Source organism: Nicotiana tomentosiformis, chromosome 4 (genome assembly GCF_000390325.3).
Source record: "Nicotiana tomentosiformis chromosome 4, ASM39032v3, whole genome shotgun sequence".
Classification (NCBI taxonomy): Eukaryota; Viridiplantae; Streptophyta; class Magnoliopsida; order Solanales; family Solanaceae; genus Nicotiana; species Nicotiana tomentosiformis.
The window spans coordinates 63,213,467-63,237,650 of record NC_090815.1 but is presented as its reverse complement, the minus strand read 5'-3'; the positions used below and the strand labels follow the sequence as shown (position 1 = coordinate 63,237,650).

The window sequence follows — 24,184 nt, the reverse complement described above, 5'->3', positions numbered from 1 at the left end:
TGCCATTTATGTTAATTGCCTACTCTGCTAGGTTTATGTAAAAAAATTTTAAATATTGCCTAATTATGTTTCTTCTGAGCTATTCTTTAAAGCCAATATCTATTTTGGCTTTCCTCTTTTTGCTATCTTTATAATCATGAGTTATTTGTGAGTTATTTTTTTAATAATTTATCAAGGTTAAAGTTATAAATACTTCATTTTGTACTTAATTCAATCTTTTTGCTCTCTCCTCCAATCCAATATATTCATTCCATTTGTTTCTTTCTTTCTGTAATTTTCCTTTTGACATGATTTAGTGATGGTGGATGATATCAAGTCATTATATATGATTTATTTTCTTATCCCATAGTTAGTAGTTATAGCTGATGTAATAATTTAATTATTGTGTCAATGTATAATATATATTATTTAATTAAATGATCATTGTAAATACATAGTTCATTCTCACTCTATACACTTTCTATTGATAGAATAGAATATAAGTGCAATACACCTATACTAAAATTACATACTTAAAATTAGAGAAAAAGTTTAATCACAAAAGTTAGGAGGTGTAGATGATTCGCACCATTGTTTTAGTATGTGATGAAAAAGGGTTAAAAGTAAAAATTGTATAAGAAAACAAAAATCACGTTAACCATGGTTTGATCAATGAAGACGCAAGTAACCCAAGGTAATAGCAACGTGTCAGCAGTTGCAATACGAATTCCCCATTATACCCTCTCTGCGGTCACCTATTTTCCTTTTTCGTCGTCCCATTTCCATATACGACGTACAATAACCATTACTGCGGTCTTTTCTCTCTCTTTCTCGCTCTATCATCCACCGCCACACACAAACCCACTCTCTCTCTCTAAATGCAAAATTCGAATGTAGAGAGCAGCAACTCTGTATGTGCAACTCCGCCGTTTCCGATGCTCCGCTCTCCGTCGACCGCCCATTCACCGCCGGCGAAGTTCTTGCCATATCTTTCCTCTTGAGTTCTAGGTTTTTTCATTCGTTAACCGCAGTTGCAATTGTGGACGGTACTCTTTTTCAATCGAATTCTGAAGTCGAAAAAAGCACAGTCGCGGAAACTTCATAACCGGAAGTATAGCTAGGTTTTCTATTTCCGGCTTTGTTTGTGATCGGACGGCAAAAGGAGACCTGGTGGGAGAGTAGTATATATATATCTAGGGTTTTGATAGAATTAGGGGATGGCTCCAGGGCGTAGACGTGGAGCTAAAGGAGTGAAGACGACGAGCGAGTTGAGTGTGGGTGATCTTGTCCTTGCTAAGGTTAAAGGCTTCCCTGCTTGGCCTGCTAAGGTAAAGAAACAAAACCCCCGATACAATGCTCATCAATTTTTCATCTCAATGTACTTTGTTATATGAAGGAGCGTTCAGTTAAATTTATTGATGGTCGTTGCTTTAATCTTAATCTTTTGACTGTACTTGATTATTGTTTCTCGATCTTGATAATAATCTCGGAAAATGGTTCTTGAAGTGTGTGGAGTGAATTTAGTGGTGAAAAGATATCAAGTTTCATTTAGTTGATATGTACATAAGTATTATTTAGCTTTTGAGATTTTATCTTGACTTTTCTTGGAAATTTAGGTCTGGTTGACTTAAGAATGAGGTTTTTTTCTATCTTTGTTTTACGATTTTGTTTAGAGAATCGTAAAACTGGATGTGAGTTCTTATTAAGGAGTTATATTGATTTTCTTTAAATAATGGATCTTGTGGGTTGTCTAGTATGTTTCAGTTCATGAAGTTTCAGATGACAACTCTATTTGAAAGGATGAGGGCAAATCAGCAATGCATTTGCTTAGTTTCTTGACCTCTTATCACGGGTATTAAATACCCATGAATGCTTGTCTGTTTCCTTTTTGTTTGTAATTGATGTCATTTGATAAGTTCCTACATCTCCTGTTGCTCCTGAGATTTTTTTTCTGCTGTGAATTGTGGTAGAAAAGCTCTTTGTAAGGAACTTGTGTGTCTGTCCCTTTTTGTGTTCCTGTTTTCCAAGTTATGTTGACCAGTAGAGTAAGTGGTCCTCGTTCATTGGTTTCGGAGACTTTGAAATGTGGTGTTTGTTTGCTTATTCGTTGCGCTTTTTGCTTTTTGACACGTTGCTATTTTGTTTAACAGTCTCCTCATTGATTTCTGTTTCTCAATAAGATCTTGGGGTTGTCCTTTTTGGTAGTACAGAACATTTGGGAGATTGTTTTGTCAGTTCTGGTGCTTTTGTCTCGGTGCTCGTCGCGTTGTCGTTTTTCCATTTTGTCGCTTTGTGTTGTGGTTTTATTTATGTTACCTTCAATTTTTCCAGATTAGCAAACCAGAAGATTGGGATCGAGCTCCTGATCCTAAAAAGTATTTTGTCCAGTTCTATGGTACAGAGGAAATGTAAGTGCTTCCTGCATCTGTTTTCCATGCTTGTTTGTGAAGATAAATGGTTTATTGTAGGATTTCCTTTTACACTATAACATCCTTTGCTTAACTTCACTGAAATATGGAAGCAAGGCAAGCTTTGTAAACTTCTTCTGGTATATGGGAGTACCTGCCCAGGCCAGTTATTGGGAAAAAGGAAAGAGAAGAGTGTATGCCAACATTTATTTAACTGAATTTCTCATTATGTTCCTTATGGAACGATGCTTTACAAAATGCTACTGCAGCTCAAGTAACATCCGCCACCATTCTTTTAACTGACATTCACATGTCATGCTCGTTGAGCTGTGAAATCTGGGGCGTGATTGAATGTTTATTCAACAGGTGCATACACAGTTAGAGAGGTTCTGTGTTGGTTACCTTTGAAAATGTCTTAGCTTCAGACCTCCTAGCAGAATTAGTAAAGGTTATTTTTCACTTCGGCTTGCTGCGTTGTTACTCGTCGATGTGTTTAGGATAACTCATTTCGTCTTCTAGGTACTGATATGAGTATTGATGTGTCGTTCTTTTGTATAACTAGTCATGCCCTTTTGGTTCTTTTCTCTCTTTCAGTAATCCAACTACATGGTTTTTTCCATAGTTGGTAGTCAATTTGGCTGGTGCGGATTAACTTTTGATTTATCCGGATGCTTTGTGATCTTTCCATTTATTACATTCATTTTAGTAACATATTCAAGTAGCCTAAAGCAGGTAACATTGTGGTATCATTGTAATATTTAAGTCTTGTATCCTTTTTTGGACAGGAAATGTCCCTGATTTGTAGGTTTTTGATATGACGATTTTGTGTTTGTGTGCTTATTTAAGGAATTGTTATGTGAAATTGGCAACAAATATGAAGTTGTCTACAATTTGAATACCCTAATGTGAAAAACCATATTCTGCCTTTCTAGATTCCGTTCGTCATTGAAGCATGCTTTCTTCCCTTTCTTTTACTTTGTCAACAGAGCATTTGTCGCCCCAGCAGATATTCAGGCATTTACTGTTGAGGTTAAAAACAAACTGTCAGCTCGATGTCAGGGTAAAACAGTTAAATATTTTGCCCAAGCAGTGAAGGAAATCTGTGAAGAATTTGAAGAGTTACAACGGAAAGACTCAAGTGTTTCCGGAGATGAGGCCTATAAAATAGCTCCAAACTGTGGAATAGCTTCTTTTGGAAGGGTGGATGCTGCTGCTGAGTTGGATCAAATGGATGGGGATAAAACGTCTAAGCAAGAAACAGATATCAAAAGCCTGGTAGAAGGATCTGGACTAGAGCGCTGCTCGATGATAAAAAATGAGACAGTTGATTTCGTTTCACATGATTCAGAGGGTAATATGTCTCCATCGACATCTTCTAAAAAGAAGGTTTCAATTCCCAGTAGGACTTCTACTTCAGGAAAGGAGTTGGCTTCGTTGCCTAGTCCAGAAAGCACTCATGATAACCAAAGTGAGGACAATAGAGATCCTGAGGAGCATGATAAGCAATTGATCCACAAGGATAGCTTGAGAACTGCTGAGAGGAGGAGTCATTTTCCTGATCCAGATTTACTGCCTTCTACATCATCTTATGATGTGAAGCAGCTTGATGGTGGTCGGAACCAACTGGCAAATGGACACAAAGCAATGCTGGCGAAGAGGAAGCCTGGGGGTGCAGATGAAGAGCAAAGAATTAGTGATACTGCCAGTGATCTGACTGTTAAAAAAGAAAGTACAAAAAAGTTATTGCCAGAGGTTAAGTCAGGTACAAATGGTAGGAAAAAGGCAAAAAAGCAGAATGATAGAATACCTGAGACGGTGGATGCTGCTGTAGACCATGTTGAGGCGAAAAAACTTCAGTTGTCAAGCAAGAAATTGAAAGTTGAACCTGGACAGGTGTTGCGACGCAATGAAATAGCAGATCCTTCTAAGAAGATAAAATCTGCTGATGGGGCCATTGATGCCGCTACAGTAGTCCACTCAAGCAAAAATTATGATGAGGCTAAAGTGGTGAAATCAGAGGCTAAAAAATCAACACCAGTGGGAAAAGCTGAGGACTGCACTACGCTGAAATTCCAGGAAGGTGCTATTGGTTCAAATAATTGTGGTGAAGAAGATATTCTCCCACCATCAAAGCGCCATCGACGGGCAATGGAGGCTATGTCCAGCTCCTCTCCTGTTCCTCAACTGCCCACTAAGCGGAGAGCTGTTCGTTTGTGTGAGGATGAAGAAAATGAAGAGCCCAAAACTCCAATTCATGGAGGATCTATTAAAAGGGATGCCGTTTCCGGCGTCCCTAATTCGGTGAAGAAGCCTGACCTATCTATCGGAACAGCTAGTAATGATCAACTGGGTGTGAAAGATTCAGGCACAATTGACAATAGCTCTATCAAGGAACATCCACTATCTGCCAGACTACACAAAGAACTTTCTGTACGTATTTCTCAGAAAAATGTAGAGAAAAAGCGTATACCTACTGATACAAGTGTTTCATGTAGTCCTGGGAAATTGGGAACTCCGAAAACAGCGATCAGGGAAGGTAAAAGTGATACTGTTTCCCCCAAAAAATCCCCTGGGTCCACTGCAAAACCAGTCTCAGAGCCACAAAAAGGTGCTAAAGTACCTGGTAAAGCACAGGGTGATCATAGAAAATTGGTAGCTGAATCTAATACAGGCACTAGTGCTGATAACTTAAATCCTTCTCATGATCAACCTATTAATGAAAGAAGTAAGATGGCTTCTATCGGTGAAAAGAAAAAAACAACTCCTCGGTCCAGTTCCTCCATGAATGAACCTGCTCTTGTGCCTGGTAATCCTGTGGAAAGTATGTCTACACGGGCAGAAAGGTACATTTGGTATTTGATTTTTCTTTGATGCCTCTTATTTATTTACTTTTTTTTTTTTGGGTAAGGGAAATGTTTTACACCAGCCAGGAAACTACTTTGGTGCCTCTTATTGACAGTTCATTCTAATGTGATGTTCCACTTTTGTGGCAAAAGCAGGCTGGACTTTGTGAGAGATGACAAGCATAATTTTTCCATAGATTCCAAAGTTCTGGACCCTCAAATGTCCATGAAAAATCTTATAGCAGCTGCTCAGGCTAAAAGGCGGCAAGCTCACTTACAGAGCGTTCATGGTAATACCCTTGGTGCTTTGGCCCCCTATACTGAACCACAGGGAGGGAGTCCCTATCCAGCTCTTGGTTCTCAACCATTAAGCTCTGGCATCATGCTGCACCCCGAAGTCCAAGTATTTCCTCGCTCATCTCCTTCGTCTGAGATTCAGCAGTTATCATCAATTAATCCACCTGAGCCTGAAGAAAATGAGGAGAAGAGAGTGAGTTCAGGCCTGGTGGCCGCTGGGGGCTCACTCAGCGGCGATACTGAGGCAGCTGTTGCTCGTGATGCTTTTGAAGGAATGATAGAAACATTATCACGGACCAAAGAGAGTATTGGACGTGCAACCCGTCTAGCAATTGATTGTGCAAAGTATGGCATTGCTAATGAGGTAAGCAACACTTTTCTCCCTTTCTAACTGATATAATAATAAGTTTAATGAGTTTCTTCTGCGATTTTTATGTTTTCGTGTTTTATTTGTTTTCGGCATTGATGTCAATATTGGGAGAATCTGTGTTGATCCTTGAATGAAAAATTAGGTGACGTACTTGTAGATGCCTAAAGTTTGCGACAACTGTTTTTGTGTCAAAAAGTTTCATACAAGTATTTCTAAATGCCATTATGGACTAGTCATAAGTCCCGCAATATTGCCTTTTGGGCTTCTCGTTGCACGAGAAATTCTGATCTGGTCGTTCTTCACCTCTTTGCCTGTCATTGTGCTGATACAAGATCTAGGAGTGTTTATGGGTTCACAATATATAATATGCAAGTTTATTCATGTTATGTTCGTGTTTTCCAACTTTTTCCATCTGCATGCCTTCTGTTCGCCCTTTTTTATTCTTTTATTTCATGGGGTTAAAGGGTACAGGGTGGTGTGTCAAAGCATAGTTGGTGTGTTTGATTGAGCTTTTCCTTCTGCGTCATTATTGGGAGGCTCTGTGTTGACATTTCTCATTAAATAGATGTCTAATACGAGGTAAATAGCAGTGCTTCCATGTACAAGTATGCCTTATGGCTCGAAAATGTGTGAGTTGTCTCTTTGTGTGCATCTCTGCATGATAAGATCCTTTATTTACTGGCCTTCCTGCTCATGACTTGATAATTTTTGCCGGCGGGACTGATGTAACACCAAGAAGGGAACAAGGGAGAAAATGCAGGGAAAGAAATGAGAAAGGGGAGAAAAGGGAAGAATAGAGAGAGAAAATGGAGAACAGTGAGAGAGAGAGAGAGAGAGAGAGAGAGAGAGAGAGAGAGAGAGAGAGAGAGAGAAGGTGAAAAGAGTGGGAAAGAGAAGAGAGGCTGGGGGGAGGTGATTTTAAAAAAAAACTGAAATAGAAGAAGGTAGGAGCGGATAGACATAAACTGTAAAAAAACAGTTCAACTCATCAGATAAAGAGAGAGTTAGATAGAGAAGAGAGAGAGAAAGAAAGAGAGGAGTAATCTGGTTGTTTTAGGGTTCGAGTGTATGAAATTTAAATGGAGGTTTTAGGAGAAAAAATCTTAAATTTCCTTGTGGTTCATCTAGTGGAATGAAGTGTCAGTGGCTAATTGAGGTAAAAGCGATTGTGCAAGAGTGATGTGACCAGAAATAGTTGAAGTGCTTAGTGATGAGTCTGATGACTGTATGAAGTTTAAGAGCTTATAGTCATGTTCTCATTATCGATGATTCTTGTGGGATAAATTTCTTCTGTTAATTATTCCAAGGACATTCTGGGTATGTTTTTGCTATATGAGTTTATCATTCTTGTAAATCGGAAAAACTATTTTGAAATGGCTTTTTAGAGCTGGGCTTCTTCCACAAAAATCTTCTTTCTAACCAAAGCTTAAAGAGTTGCACAGTGTCATGAACCAGGACAAATGATGGTCTTGTGGTTCCTTTTCAAACCTAATAAGCTATGATAATTAAGACTTAAACAGCAAGATAACTGGGTGAGAGGCTGGCTTCACAGAGTTTGTTTCTGTTTACTTGCAAAATCAAGTCAGTTTGATCATAGCAGTTCATGTAATATTGATCTGAATTTTAAAAATGTTAAACCAGTAAAAGTAAAGGACTCTTCCCTGTGTTGGCTGAAATGGTTAAAACTTTGTGGTTAAATCTGGTACCTGCACTTTGTCAAAGCTAAAAAAGGAAGGAAGGGAAAATTGAAGGGGAGTAGTGAGCAGGGAGAAAACAACAAATGAAAGTGCTTTTGACTTGCCTGCTCGGAGACTTTTTACGAGTCTAACTTGCTACACATCTCATATCGTAGGCCTTCTTGGAAAACCTAAAACAAGATTTAGTTGGCAAAACTGCTCTTTTTCCTCTATAATCTCAAGTCAGTTTTAATCTAGACAAAGCTTTTACCGAAAGTTCTTTCTTAAATATTTTGAAATTTGAACCACTTAAATGAGCTTTGAATCTTTCTTATTACGTAAATTGTGGGTTCTGTGGAGTGACTTTTTAGGAACTAAGATTTGGGTTCTGTGGAGTGACTTTGTAGGAACTAAGATTTTAACTTGTCGAACTTGCTAAATAATCATCATAAATAAAAATATCTGCATATTGCAACTTTTGTGATGGGTACATTTATTGTCACCTTTTGTAGTCTTCTTGAGCATTCAACCCTCTTTAATGCAGGTCGTGGAACTTCTTATCCGGAAGTTGGAAAATGAAGCTAGTTTTCATCGCAGAGTGGACCTGTTTTTTTTGGTGGATTCTATAACTCAGTGCTCTCATAGTCATAAAGGTAAAGATTCTTGTCAAAGAACACTACCTTTATGATTCTTAATTTTGTTTTCATCTCCTCTCATATTTCACCAATTCCTTCTCCACCCACCTCCCTTCATTAAGTGAGATCTCCGAGTCCATCTCTGCACATAGTTTTGTGGGATTGCACCGGTTAACGAGATCTTCCCTGATTTTCATTAAGTTTTGTGGGATTGCACCTCCCTTCATTAAGTGAGATCTCCGAGTCCATCTCTGCACATAGTTTTGTGGGATTGCACCGGTTAACGAGATCTTCCCTGATTTTCATTAAGTTTTGTGGGATTGCACCTCCCTTCATTAAGTGAGATCTCCGAGTCCATCTCTGCACATAGTTTTGTGGGATTGCACCGGTTAACGAGATCTTCCCTGATTTTCATTTTCTCAAATCTTTTAGGGTATTTGCTATAGCATGTGGGTACCAATACTTTACAGATGCATTCTCTATTAATTCAGTCTGTGTGACCAGGATGATTTGTGCTAATTTAGTAGCAACATTACATTGTGGAATTGGATGTTGCTTAAGGTATCTTCCTGCACTGCACAATGTTACCAGGTTTACCAAAGCGTTTAACTTACATAATCGGACAGAGAATTGAAAATTTTACACTACCAAAAAAGATATTTGGTAACCCTCCATAAAAAATGAGATTTGTAATTTTGAAAATAAGGCAGGTTATCTGCTATTCTTCAGTTTGGTTTGCAAATTTTTCTGATCTAAGAAGATATAAACAAGGACCTAAGTCATCTCCTTAAATTACGGAGGTTATGGGAGTCCGGTTTGTATGGAGATTGGTGGATGCTTTCTGTGGTAAGATCAAATCATCTAACCGATCCAGTTAAGAAACACATTATTTTGTAATTTCTCAATCTATTTACTTGCTAGAATCTAGAAAAAAATTGTGAAATCTGTGCTTGAATTAGATTTGATTCTCTTTGCCTTGCTACGTGTATTTTTGTTTAGGCATAGCAGGAGCATCATATATTCCTGCTGTTCAAGCAGCATTGCCTCGTCTTTTGGGAGCTGCTGCTCCGCCAGGAGTGGGTGCCCGAGAAAACCGTCGTCAGTGTCTCAAGGTGATTGTGCAAACACTAGAACCAGTTGGTCATTTAAAGAAAATCCTGCATGATGTTGATTTCATCTCCTCTGCCAGGTTTTGCGATTATGGCTTGAGAGGAAAATATATCCTGATTCTCTTCTTCGCCGTCATATGGATGATATCGGTGCGGCAAATGATGATTCATCTGGTGGTTTATCCTTTAGACGACCATCTCGAGCTGAGCGTGCTATTGATGATCCTATTAGAGAGATGGAAGGCATGCTTGTTGATGAGTATGGCAGGTTGTCAACTTACTTTCATCTTTGTTCTTTTGAAATATTTTTGGCTATGAATTTTATAAAAAGAATGCTATTAACTTTCATTTGGTTGTCATGGGAGTCTGGGAAATAGTGCCCCTTTGTTTTATTGGTTGTTTTGGAAAAAAGCAAAGCACTGTAACTTGCTATGTTGTTATCGTTACCGCTTCGATTCATGATCTGAATTCGGTATAATTCTTTGTGTTGATGTTGCTGTGGACTAGTTAAAGATAGGGCACAATGGAAGAAAAAGATCCATATAGGTGATACTTACTAGTTAGGAATAGGCTTTAAATTTGTTAGAGAACCTTTAATGTTATTATTGTTATATATATATATATATATATATATATATATATGAAACTTATTTTCACTACTATTATTTTATTTTGGCATGGTGATAATATGAGTTGAGCTTAAAGTAAGAAGTGAGGATTCATATCGCCGACTCAACTTTGTTTGGGACTGAAAAAGTTTTGGATGTGAATCTACAACAAACCACTTATGAGTTTCAGATAGGGGATGAAGGCGATTATCCGTACCTCTTTGAAGTGGTCTGTCCCATGTGTAGGACTGTAAACTTGTAGATTCTCTTTTCTTTGGAATGGTTAGAAACTGGCTCTAAAGCTAAAATCCAGTCTTATTAAAAGTCAAGTGACATAGAGACGTGAGCTAGGGGTCATTATTTCTCAGGACACAACGCTACTTCGAAGAAGCATGTGCTTTGGACAGTGAGGCGTTGTCAAAGACTCATTTCAGGCGCGCTTAAGCCCTGAAGCTCAGAAAAACTCAAGGAGGGCGCTTCGCCTCGCTTTAGTTGCGCTTCAATATAAGGCAAGGCACTAAGGCGTGCGCCCCATTGACCATGAGTTCTCTCTTGAATTAAGCGGCACTAAACAACAACTATAATCAGAAATAAGTGTATTAGCTGCTAAGGGAAACATTATGAATGAATTTGTTACTTTGTTCTTGAATTACATATAATTTTTATTTATTTCCTTCATTGTGCCTTTTTTAACTAAAGCCCACACTTTAAGTACGCTTTGCCCTTAAAGCCCAAATAGACCTAGAGCGCTTTTTAGAGCTTTTCGCCCTTGACAACACTAGCGCATGCTAAGACTTCTGCTTTTCATTTCTTGCTTAAATCCCCAGGAACTTTGTCGGCTTTTGCTTTTCACTTGTAGAGAAACTGTCTAAACGCCGTAAATCCCTCCTTTTTCCTTATTTTTTTTTCCAAATTTTAAATTGTGTTTTCCTCCAGCTAACTCATGGAACCATACTCTAACATTTGAGTTCGGGTTTATCCCACTGCCATCCTTGCGAGTGCATTAGCTGTAAATATTTGGATATGTTGGAATAGCACTGAATATATGTTGGTAGTTGATAAAGGAATTGCTCCATAATACTTCTTTAATTTGTTCGAGCCTTTCAATTTCATTTTTGATTCATGAAATAGGTATTTGATTCTTGTTTCAGATTCCAATTCGAATGTTAGGAGAATACTTGAGACAGGAATCGGTGTGCAATATTTTTTTCTCTGTTTTTGGAAGTGTTAATTGAATTTCTGAAAATCTGAATCCCTGTTTTTCATTGGGCCACAAATTTCAGAGATGGATTTCAGGGATTTTATGAACCCCTGTTTTTGTTTTTGGGTCTGAGCACACCGCATGATTATTATGCTATCTGTCTCCTGTCGATGCAAATGGTAATCTCAGAGTGGGAGTAAGACCACAAATTTGACTAGTTGTGGGAGTAAGACCTTGACTGTTGGGTCATACACCAATTTGAGATCAGTGTTTAAGATTGTAGCCAATTGTGTTTTGCCACAAACTCCATCTATCAGCCCATCAAAATTTCTCCTTTCCACTTCTATAATTATCTGATAATCTGTGGCATTCTGTTTATGTGCTTATCGGTAGCAACATTTGCTTTTTCGTTGTCAGTAAAGTGATAGTATTGTTATTGCTGATGTTTTTACTTTAATATCTGACATATTTTATTCCCATTTGCGTTTCCAGCAATGCTACATTTCAGTTGCCTGGCTTTTTATCTTCTCACGTCTTTGACGAGGAGGAAGAAGAAGATGTTCTTTGTAATTTTCAAAAAGAAGCTGCTGAGGAATTAGCAGTGGAACGTACACCTGCAACAGGTGATAATGCTGGAAGATGTATGGTCATTCCTAGTGACAGGCGTCATTGTATCTTGGAGGATGTGGATGGTGAGCTTGAAATGGAAGATGTGTCTGGTCACCCAAAAGATGAAAGACCTTTATTTGCAGATGATGTGAACCGGTCTGGCTCTGATAGAACCCTGGAATCATGTTTAGATAATATATCTGATTTGCCTCCTCTACCTATGGGATCCCCTCCATTACCTCCTTGTTCTCCTCCACCCACTCCACCTTTGCCTTCTTCACCCCCTCCATCGCCTGCGCCACCTCCACCTCCATCATCTCCATTGCCACCTCCTCCACCACCACCACTTCCTATATCACAACCCCCACCACCTCCATCTCAGCCACATACTTTCCCTCCACTGCCCACCGGACCGCCTCCGCTGATGTTCCCTCAACCTTCTTTTCCACTTCAACACGAAGTAGGGACACAACACTTGCACTCTCTCACTCCAACAGTACCATCATCATCACCTGTAGTGGCATATTCGCAACCTCCTCTTGCAATTGAAGTTGGTAGCTTGCCTAGTGTAAGGCTTCTTGCTTTGAGTTATTTATGTTCTCTCATTATATAACACTAAGGTTTATAATCCTTTACAGGGTCATCGACTACCACAGATAGCTGGAACTATGCCTCATGGTCCTTGTATCAATGCTTCTATTAGGAATGAGGTATTCCCATTGCAACCACCTTCTTTTACACCAGCAGGAGTCAGTAGTTCACGGGAACCTTCTGGATATAGTTCACGGCCTTTAGAATATGGTTATAATGATGCATATATAAACCCACCAGTTTCTCAGTCCGCACAGAAATTTCAACCTGGTAGTGCACCTTTTGCCCCAAGGCCCGTGCATCTTAACCCTCCACATCAAATCCCTTCCAATAGTTTTTCGTATCCAAGGGCCCCAGTGCAGCAGCATACACAGCAAGCATATCCTGCACCATGCTCATTACCAGAGCGCCCTGATGGATCAAGACGTTATATTGGTGATGAACAATGGAGGGTGCAATCCAATGAGTTTAATGGTGACCACCAGCGCGGTATATGGATTGGTACAGGAAGAGCATGCCCTGGTCCAACTATTGCTCAGGAAGGTTTGTCTCTTTCTTTGTGCTTTCGTTAATTTACATGGGAAGCAAAGTGGCAGGAGTTGGATATAGTAAATTTCTACTAGCTCTTAGCAAATTTCCCAGATTCATGAATTTTGTTAGGAAATATTATTCAAATTCTTGAACCTGCATATGATGCTCATACTGGCTGGCTTTTATCTGCGTTGTTAAATGGGTTAGTGCTGAAACTGGTACAAGCTCTAAGTTTGGTGAAGTGTTGAACTGGATCAGTTGAAACACAACGTCATTGAAGCGACTTACCAAAACCTAGCTGTTGCCTGTCACTGGTCAGGGCGTAGTTAAGATTTGTCTGTTATTGCCAGTGAAACATGTAATTCGAGTTAGGTGTTGCTGCTTGTTCATTGTTGACAAATAATACTATGCACCTGATTGTGCGCTTTTAGTAGAGAGTCATGTTTTTGTATGATAAGTATCTAGTTTGGATACATCTTGTATGCGGGAATTCTTGGTAAAATTTATTTTTAATCAGAAAAGAGAAGTGACTAAGTTGCTCGGCCTCGGGTGTGGGTATCTGATATGGGCATGGATCCGAGTGTCGGATTCGGCAAAATTTAAATTTTAAGATACCGGGGTGCGGATCCAGTTATGGGATACGGGTGCGGTGATTCAGCTAAGAAAATTCAAAATTATAAAAAATAGAGGTATAAAGAGAAAAAGAAAGCCATTCAAGGCCTTCCACCAACTCTCCATCTATATCATTGCTACTGTCTAAAGCCATTCAAGGCCTTCCACCAACTCTCCATCTATATCGTTGCTACTGTCTACCAGTAGTCCGAACTTAGAACACGACCCCTTGAATTCTTGGTTTTTTTGAAACACAAAGCAGCAAATATGAGACAAAAGTACTACAATATTGAAGGTATGCCATTTCCCATGTCTTAATTTATTTTATTTTTTTCCTTATAAAAAAAAAATTTGTTTTATTTTTAATTTTGAGAAATCAAAATCTCAATTTTCTCCCCAAATTTGTCGATGGACTCAGGTCAAAGTATCCGAAGTTAGTTGACCGAATCCGGGACGTATCCCGCACCCGTCCCGTGTCGAGACGGGTGCGGCACCAAAAACAAAGAGTCCGTGCAACTTAGAGAAGTGATAGTGTATTTGGCATTCCACCACAGTTAAGGATGGTAATACAGCTCTCCCATATACTTATCATGATCAGCAACAAACATCAATATATTCGGAGAAATATTGCCGTGTTAAAATTTAACCTTCAATATTTATGGCAGAGGCTCGTCTCAATCCCTTTTGTGGCATGGCATTTGATGGAAATGTATTTAAATGATTCATATGACGGCGTGGGAACTCACTTATAGTTTTAGTAGGCTTTGCCTCTTTCCTTCTTTTCCCGTTCCAATTCCACTCCGTCTCTATGTCCGGTTTTAATGTGGAGTTTGTACTTTCTTCACATTTGTGGGCCTACAATACATACCTATGTTCTTTACTTGGTAAAATGTTGAAGTTGTTGCTGGAAAAAGTTTTGTACTTTTCTGTTAACTAAAAAGAAAACATGGAGCAATCTTGAATTTGATTTGTCAGTCATGGTATAGCCATTCTGCGATAGGTTAGTTTGACGAGTGACTTCGATGGCAGGTTATTTCAGACCTCCCGATAGACCATCTGTGAGTAATGTTGGATTCCAACCTTCTGGATCAAATGCTTTCCCTACTGGTCCTCCAATTTCAGGTGATAAATTGGTCAAGAATTTCTGTTATAGTTTAATTTGCTTTTCGATTCGCAGTCTCAGCTTTGTGGGAGAAGGAACTGACTTGCTAGTGTGGTAGGTCATGGAATGCCTTGCCGACCGGATGTAACTGCCCTCAACTGGAGGCCAGCATGAGAGTTGTTGGAGTGGATTTTGATCTTTGGTGAGTTTTTGGTTTATCAAGATTTTTTATTTGGGGACAGGACTTGGTTGACATATCTCTACATCTGAGCCTTGTGCATGTAGAGTGCTTCGGCTCTTCAGGATATGTCATTTACTGCACTTCTATCTTAAATTCTTCTTTCTTGGTGAAATATGACCTTTGTGTTTCTTCTTTGCAGCATCTAATGGTGACTCGAGTAGGATTCAGGATTGGTATCTGGACAAACGTCAGTCATTTAAGCAATTGCTGTAAAGTTGGGTGACCCTTGGCAGGATTTTGTACTATTGTAATTTTCCTGACAAATGCATCTCACAGACATATACTTAACAAAGTGTAAGCCCTGTTGACCCTTGTAATTATTCTCACTATACTGAGTTATAGAGTTCGGTTCAGATGAGAAGTACTTGTATTAGCTGGTCATCTTTCTTTTATTTTCTTACTAACATAAAAGTGTTTTTTTAAACTCCTGGTTAATCTTATTTGATTTGGTGATGCCTTTTAGTCTCCAGGTGATGCAGAATAAATCACTGATATATTAGCAATGAGTAACTGACCCTGTACATGTACAATGAGGATCCTTCATAATTCGAAAATATGTTTACCACTGAGTGATATAATTTTTTGCTGCCATACTTCATAGATAACTGAGGATTTGAGAGACGCATAACCGATATAGGCTCTACCAGACTTTTCCTTTTTCAGATTCTTATTTTAAGCATTTCCATGTTGGCATTCTTAACAATTGCTCACATTTCATTGAACCTAACCTTGTAAAAGTTCAGAAGTTAATCAGACTCTCTTTTGTTTTACAGTTGAAGACTTATGATACCTATCTATTCAAAATTTCTAATTGGACATCCACGTGAACATTAGGGTTGGGGCTCCCAAGGTACCATATGGCCAGACCCTTCGGGTGTCTCTTGATGCAAACAAAGAAAAGTCGACGGGCTTTAACATAACCTTTCAAAGCATCCCCTCATCGCATGGCTAAGAACATCTATGTGGATAGGATTGGATTCATAGTGCAAATTAGGAGTAGGTACAAACCTTCATTCATCTTCTCCGATCTCTACCTTGGAATATCCATCATCTTGGTGAAAATATTTTGATTTTGCCTCGTGTTATTTATTATCTATAAATATAATAATTTCATTAATTCTCTCTGACTTAAAAAGTAACAAGTTAGTAATCTCTCTCTTTTTTGTTTTCTGATATTAAACTGTTTCACAGTAATCTGTATCAAGAGTCCTATAAATTGCCCCCCCCCCAAACCCCCCAAAAAAATTAAAAAATAGCTGAGCTAAAATCTTAACATGCACCATTATTGAGATGTTGTCATGCTGCTTAATGCATTTCTTACCCCTCAGTCCCATCCTAGGCTGTCTACTTTTTAGTTCATTCTACCCTAAAAAGTTGTCCCAATTGCATAAATTGCAATTATTTTCCCTCTAATGAGTAATGACTGAAGTTAGTGCAACCTAGAAATATTTATTAGTTCAACTTTGATGCGACATCTGGTAACCAACTTTTTGAATTTTACAGAATTCAAACTATTATTTTAAACATCTACGAGACTCCATATAGTTCACTCAAACATAAGGATGAAGGGAGTTTCTTTTTATCTTTTTCCTCCTGTTTATAGAGTTAATTTTTTGGCCTCTTAGTCTGCGTCAATCTCCTTGGGTAAATTGTTATCGGATGGGGTTCTTTAGAGCTAAAAGATTTGACTTTGGAATCCGTTGAAGAAAACCATCACTTGTGCTGTAAACAACATTGTTTCATTGTTTTCCGCAACCGAGCTGTAAACAATAAAAATGGCATATCTGATATAGTCAATGAGTTGACAGTCTACCATTTGTTTTTTTATTGAAATAATGTCTTCACATGTTCTTCCCATGGGCTACAAATTGCAGTATCCCGTCTTCGTGGCTATTTTTTCATCCCCGGCCAACATAGCTGGCAAAGAGTCGCTTCTCTATTTGGTCGATAGTTTAATTTTATAATTTGGAACCTCATCTGAAGTTGATTTAGAAAATATAGCCTAATAATTATCATAACAAAATTTCGGGACAAAAATGGAAGCATGTGTAATTAAATTTCGTTACATATCAGATTACGGTGATGATAAGTCTCTGTAATCAATTCTCTGAAGCTGCAGCTACCACCGTACTGACTTTTAGAATTGAACAATGGTTAGTGTATTATCTGATTATTCGCGTAATCTGATTCTCAGAAGCTGCAGTTACCACATAGTAAGTATTAAAATAAGCTGTTCAGATGGTTAGTTCTTACAATCATAATCTTTGAAGAATCTGAAAAGGCCTACCTGGCCATCAGAAATGCTTTGATTTTATTAGCTGTGTTGTCGGCATTTCAGCATTTTATTTCGTACATTTATTGAAACAGCTCCTCCATTTGGCACTGCCTTGAAACTGATGTTATTTGGCATTCAAATCATTCATAGTATTGGCTGGTCTTGTTCTTAAAACTGCTGGATGTGACAGAAATTGCAAAGTACTTAACTGTTCTCAATTTTATTGCATAGTTGATGGAATGTCAAAAATTACAGGCTCCATTTCAACCTATTGTGAAGTATGGATCTGGTAGCACTATTAATACTTAGAACATTCTGGGCGAACCAATGGAATTAAATCATGTAACTTTATGAACATTGAAATTAAGAGAAAGCATTTCAAGTCCAATTAAGTTACTGTGGTGCAGTCTAGTCTAGAAAGAATTCTGGTCTTAGAAGCTCAAATCAAACCGATGCCTCAACGCTTTTTATCTAGTGTTTCCCCTCTTTCTTTTTATGGTGTAGTGTTATTTGCGCAGGTTTCTTAATGTGTAATACGTTGTAGCAGTTAAATTAGAGTAGGGTGAGTAGAAATGGCATCAAGAAAAGGTGGTCTCAGCATAGGGTTTAAAAGACAGTTTTGAGTGACTAAGCTCCTATAATCACACATACAAATGTTTCAGAGAATGATTGTGCCTCTTGTTCTGTTGGCTCCCAGATCCACTTATTCTGAACACATTAGTATACTTGGATATGTTTTCTCTGCATGTCGGTTAGAGAGAGAGCATGGTTTATAATAAGTATGAGATTTGCCACTTTTCGCTGGTTGAAGCGGGATCACCAAAACCACCTTGTTCTTGTTCTTGAAACCCCTATTGGAGCCTTCAAGAATGTGGGTTCTATTCTTTCAAATACTTTTCTTCCAGGATTCACAAAGAAGATGCTGCATAAAGATTGTTCTTATCAAAATACTTTACCTACCTCTATAGTTTCATCCACATACAAGAAGATTAACAGTTTTTGATTGGTTTAGCATTAGTTTGTTGCTAGTGGCACACATTTGCTGACAATTACATTATCCTTCCACAAGAAAGCATCTTCTATTTGGGTATCCTGTGAATTTTGATGGTTAACAGATGTGATATGCCTTGGTGGTTTAGGGGTGATTATCATTTATTGTTCTACTCATGGTTTTCAGGGGAGATTTCGTCAATCCTATCTTGTGGTAATTGGTGCTTTTGCAAGAGTGTCCTCATTTTTGCCAAACTATGCACAACATTAAAAAAAAAAAAAACTTATGTTATTACCCCCCCCCCCCCCCTCCGACCTTTATTCAGACCCCGAGTAGCTTGTTGTTCACTTTTGAAGTCTGAAAAGAAATCTGGTATCACCTAAAGGAGACACCTTCAACCCAGTGTTTAAACCCCAACCTACTGCCGCCCGATTTCTGACTGCTTCTGGAGAGCCGACACACTTTACAAAAGCTCCCAACCAGACAAGTACTCAAGAATTTCTTCCTTCTTTGTATGTGTTTGTGTGAAAGTCGAAACGTGGTTCTTTGCATGCATCCAATTTCCTACTGTTGGCTTCAATTTCAAGAGCCGGCCAAGCCAGAGCACCTGTGAATGTTATATTTTCTCTTTTCCCAGATTCTAGAGAGAAGTTGGAGTTTCTCTCGAGAGACCCCATATCTTTTATATGCAGCCTAGATTTTCGAGGAGAATTGTTATCAATCAACCTTACCTCAAGCCCAAACTTGGAGGAAAATGGATATGTTTGCTAAATTGGCACTTTTATTTGGTTCTGATTCTTGCAAGTTTGTGATTTAGTCTAATTGAGATTGCAGCTTCTTGGTTGTTTAGGTTCAGGCTTTACTGTTAGCAATTATTTGCAAGTGGAGGATCTAAACAGAGACATCTCTAGCCTTCATTTTACTGGAATTAAGAGGGGTGTTTGATTGCAGGTTGTAGTAGGAATACTTCTCATGCCATGGGATTAGGGATGGTGCCTAACAAAATACCGGTGGCCTTTTGTTTAAGAGTATTATTTGTTCCATTTAAAAATAAATACTATTAATGTATTTTGACTTGTTTGAACCAGGTAAAGATTAGAGTAATTGGTTAGGTCATTACAGAGTAAATTAGGCATCAATAAAAAATACTAATATTACAAACTTTGATAATTCTGAAATTAAGTATTTTATTTTGAAATTGGGTATGGAGCATGGTGTGGATTGAGACTCACAAAAATGGAAGTAAAACTGGGTTCTTTCAGGCTTATGGGGATGGTAAGAACCAAACCTGGACTACAGCACCCGAAATCATATCTTCCATTTTTTATTGAAACATGGAATTTCAATGAAATCCCAACAACTCTTAAGGGGTTGGTTCACCTGCTAGTTATGCTAATATAATTACGCAGGGATATGTTTGTTGTACTGCGAATAATATTGTCGGGATTGTTATGCAGTGAATAATTAAAGATTATCTATTTTAAGAGCATTTTTGTCTTTCAATACCTTTTTTTTTTTGGTTTTTTTGGTAAGGTATTTTTTTCTTTCAATACTTTTGTCTCTGCATTGCTGATACACGTAATTTTATTTCACATTATACTCCACATAAAATAATACCTAGATTCTCAAATAACTTATGCGTGTACTCCTTTCGTCCCAATTTATGTGACGGTGTTTGACTGGCCACCGAGTTTTAAGATAGGAAGGAAGACTTTTGAAACTTGTGGTTTAAAATGAGCTATAGATATTTGTGTGGGTATAAATCATCTCATTATGGATAAAGTGGAGATTTTAAAGTTAAATTATTACTAAATATAGAGAGGTGTCATTCTTTTGGGACTAACCAAAGAAGAAAGAGTCACACGTAATTTGGGACGGAGGGAGTATTATTTATTACCACCACTCAAACGTTGCATTAGTTGTATAGGGATTTTTTTTTATACGCCAACCAAACGCTGCATTAGTTATGCAGAAATTATTTTCTTAATCCATCCAACCAAATATTGTATTATTTTATGTGAGATTTTATGCCGGGACTGTTTTTCCTAATCCCTTCAACCAAACGACCTCTAAGTGAAATAACAACATTTTGGTGTGGGAACTCTGAAAGAGATGTGCTTTTTAGCATTTATATTCAAATGTGTATATGAAGGGAAGATGTGTGTGAAGCTAGATGGAAAAGTACCATTCAATATTCAGTTGGCAAAAGAGCTTGTTAACTTTCTCTAATATCTACATGTGCTCTGTGGAAAAGTTTAAGTTAGTATCACTGAGGGAGCATGTCAGCCATGCCCTTACTTGTGTAAGCAGATGCAGCACAGCTATTGGAAACACATCAAAATTTTAACGTGCTTCTTGAGCATGCATATTTTGCTGTGTATGTTTATTTTCATGGGTAAGATTTGGTGCAGAAGTCCTTAATTTGGTATAGAAGTATCTATTATTGTTTGCGGAGCAGCATAGTGCATGAAATTAGTTGTTGCTTCAAGCAACAAATTGCAGGTCCTGGCTAATGAAAGAGACCTACTTGTGTGTTTCAGTAGGCACCGTAAGCCTTTTTTAATCTCATAGGTGCCTTAAGATTTTGTTCTGCTCTAGTTTAAAGTTGTGTTGTGCATGGGTTTATTGGGGCATGAGACAAAGTTTGCTTTAGTAGGAAACGATGAACTTCTTGACGTGTTCGCTCAGTTTAAAAAATGATGTCTTGGAATGTATAGAATAATGGGCTGGTCTAGTAGTAACTTTGCTGATTTAGTTTCATCTGTCAGAACTTCTCGTTGCTGTACTTTTCTCAGCATCCTAACACTTGGACACTCTTGAAATATTTTTCATGTGGAGTTTGAAGTTGCTTTGGGCTATGCCCCAAAATGAACTTCGCCCTTGTATGACTCGTTATGTGAGATAGGCCCAATGATTCACTCGCTTTTATTATTGGGGTGGAAATTTGTTAATATTGCATGGTAAAATCATGACATAGGGTGTGTCGTATTGTCTCTGTAAGATTTGGGTTTGTGATGTAACATAATAAAGGCTATCTCAGTGTGTATGTCCGTGTCATGTTGTGTATCAAATGATGTGTGATGTGTTAGTGTTACAAAATGATTATTACGGTGTTTTGTGGGGTTGCATGCTTTCAGCTTGAGAGCCTAGGTTCTATATAAATGTTAAACGGGAAGGGTCATATTTACCCTTGTACTATTTAATATTAGTTATATATACTCGACGTTAATTACCCTCGTCATTACACTTTTGAACACAAATACCCCTCCCGGCTCCCACTAACGGAAAACTTGGATCCACCTTCAAAATAACACATGGAGGTCATCTGTTAATCCGGGTGATTAGCCAACCCATACCCTTAGAAATAACCCATCTTCCCGGAACCAAAAATCCATCAACGAGACCCAAAAAGAAAAACCAAGAGACCCCTTTCCCCTCCTGGATATGCCGGAAAGGCCCAAAGACGACCAGACTCTTAAGAGAAAGAAAGGATGACTATAGTTGTTTTTTGCTTCTTAGAGAGGAGGGTTAGCAATAATGGGGTCCTTGTTTGAGGAAAATCCAAACTAGAATGGAGAATGCTTGAAGCATGTTGTTGATGGAATCTTTGCCCCTGTTCTCAAAATTGAATGAAGTTTAGCCTGAGAGGGATGGCATCTAATATCATCTTATTTTGTACTTTGACAAGTATTGCTCTTTTTCTAAGAGAACTAGTTCTCTTCTGTTAGACGTGTAACTTGAACTTGCCTGAAACATGTAGAACAACTGAAAAGAATGAAAAGTAATGCTTAATTTTGTTACCTTTTAGAGACCATTTTGCATTAGACTTAGACAATAAAAAGGCACAAATCTCTTTCATTCATTCACATCTGATTGAGTATTTGGTTATAACGGAAGGTATATATAACTAATATTTAATACTACAGTGGCAAATATGACCTTTTTCCGAATATCAAACTGCAGCTCATATTGAAATCGTCCAATGCCTATAGATCTTATGTTTGATCACATTGTATCTTAGTCCTGGTAGTTAGCTAGGGCCGAAGATTCCTGTCTATTGATTGATGCATTTGTAAACAGCTATTCAATATTGGCCCATGGATGGGAGGTGTAATGTGTTCAAAATTTAGGAAATAGATTCTATCACCTCTATCTCCCCATCCTCCTTTATTGCTTGTTGAGATAATACTATCAAACAGCCTTTTGATGTGAAATGTTTGATAGGTTTTGAGTTTTTTTTACTGATCTCTCTCTTGGCTACATAATTTCCTTGAGAAACATTGTTTATCACCCAAAAAGAACTGTTTTCAAGGCATAACATTATAAGCCTTCTATACTGGAATGTGTTTGATAATCCCTTGGATAGGAAGTGTTGACAGAAGTCATGTGCGCTACTTCTGTACAATTGTATTTCAGCAATTGCAGCACGTTTTAATGAAACTCCCTTAAAGGGAATGCTATTAGAGTAACTAGTTATAGCGATTTTTATTTGTTCTTTGTACAAGTGACTTGTGTATGCTTCCTAAGGAAGATCTAAAAGTTCTTTTTCTTAAATTGGTTTCCTGACTTGTGTGATTCTTGTTCCTAATTTTCCTTTTTTCCCTCTTGGTGTTTTTGCAACGCTAGAAATATATCTCTTATTGTGTTTACATGATGGAGATCATCTAATTTGAGAGTGATTTTGTCAGCAAATGTCAATTGTTTCAGGTATTTACAGAAGGTAGCTAGTCAGAATGCAACATTGTAGCCCTTTATTGGTCAGCGGTACTCAAATAAGGTTTGATTGATCCTGGCAGATTTCTGCTGCAAAATTATGAGGTAAATTGTGTAGTCAGATCCCTGAACTGTAGCAGTGATACTGCTTCCCTTTTTGTCCTTTCACCACAAAATGGCGATCATTTTTGTGAAAGAGCATTTGCAGTTCATATGACACTGGTAGCTTCTTTAAAGTAAGAAGAGTTGATAGTTTGACCAAGAAAGTACTGCTTATGTAAAATTTTCATGTATATCTGTCATCGAATGGAGTTAAAATTTTGGAGAAAAAAGGTAATTCTGTAAATAATTTGAAATATTATATAAATAGGATATCCAGAATATTTCGTCTTTTCCACCCGGCAAATATTTGCACTTCTATGTTGTTGATTGACCAATTGACATTGAGCAATCTGCTTTAGTGGTTTTTCTTTTTGGGACCTTTAAGCAGTGATTTTGTGCTATGGATATTAATCTTACACATCTGAGCTTTCATTATCTGCAACTGCTTATGGATGTTGACTAGCGTACATGTCTAAACAGTGATGTTGTATTCGGGAGTTTGCATCTGAAGTATTCATGATTATTATATAATCAATCACTTTAGGATGTTATTCATTGAGACCATGGTAACTTTTGGGTTATGTTTGTTAAATTTTGAAGTGCACTGATTCACTCACTGCTGTTTAGTGCTGAGCGTTTAACTTATGATCTGTGCTTGAGTTCTGGTAAGGATGAAGGGAATGCCACAAGAGAGTTGAGAAAGGAGAAACGTTGAGGGAGAAGGTAGAGGTGAAAGCAAATTGCTAATTGATCTGTGTTGACCTACTTAAGAAATTTTTTGGGTTATGTGAAATAAAGGCCAAAAAAAAACCGAAATTGTAGGAAATTTGTTTTCTATATGTTTTTTTAAAAATTTATAATAATAATACATTGTGAAGTGTTGGAGCTGAGGTGAACAATCAAGATGGCTGCTTGGACCCAGATTAACATGCTCGAATGGACGCGGAATAACGCCCCTTCTAACAGAGCCATTCGTTCATAGAGACAAGGTGGTATGGACGTTTTCTACCTCTTGTGTTCTAAGCTGAAGCAAATAAATTATGGGTATTTTACCTTATAATGATTATGATTGTAAAATGCTGCATAATATATCCAAATATTTTTGTGAAAGCATTTCAAATCTAGGTAGCTGCTATTTTGTGTTCATTGTTGCCCTAGTCTGCATTTCTTACTCAAAAAGAAAAGAAAAGCGGAAAGCACAGAAGACCAATAAGTATTATCCTACTAACATGTAGGCTTGAGCCACAGTGCTTTATGCAATATCTGTATCGTTTAAGAGGCTGTTGCAATG

The 24,184-nt window shown here is 37.9% G+C and overlaps 1 protein-coding gene and 1 long non-coding RNA gene across 10 annotated transcripts; both read left to right on the top strand.

Moving 5' to 3' along the window:
- Positions 1 to 770: 770 nt before the first annotated feature.
- On the top strand, positions 771 to 24,169 carry LOC104108106 (ENHANCER OF AG-4 protein 2). 9 transcript variants are annotated; one of them, XM_070199830.1, is made up of 15 exons: positions 771 to 1,307; positions 2,311 to 2,387; positions 3,374 to 5,230; positions 5,384 to 5,891; positions 8,118 to 8,226; positions 9,208 to 9,320; positions 9,398 to 9,585; positions 11,619 to 12,303; positions 12,374 to 12,869; positions 14,499 to 14,591; positions 14,690 to 14,773; positions 14,952 to 15,106; positions 15,586 to 15,808; positions 22,786 to 22,896; positions 23,772 to 24,169. In XM_070199830.1, exons 1-11 carry the CDS (start codon positions 1,197 to 1,199, stop codon positions 14,743 to 14,745), a joined length of 4,293 nt encoding a protein of 1,430 aa, XP_070055931.1. In that variant the 5' UTR covers positions 771 to 1,196; the 3' UTR covers positions 14,746 to 14,773; positions 14,952 to 15,106; positions 15,586 to 15,808; positions 22,786 to 22,896; positions 23,772 to 24,169. The 9 variants fall into 9 exon arrangements, with proteins under 9 accessions (XP_070055931.1, XP_018630323.1, XP_009615377.1 ...); XM_018774807.3 differs by having other exon boundaries at positions 15,586 to 15,812; XM_009617082.4 differs by lacking the exon at positions 15,586 to 15,808.
- LOC138908966 (uncharacterized) lies at positions 12,876 to 13,936 on the top strand. Its single transcript, XR_011415425.1, has 2 exons — positions 12,876 to 13,764; positions 13,888 to 13,936. It is a non-coding gene; the product is annotated as an uncharacterized lncRNA (long non-coding RNA).
- Positions 24,170 to 24,184: the final 15 nt, after the last annotated feature.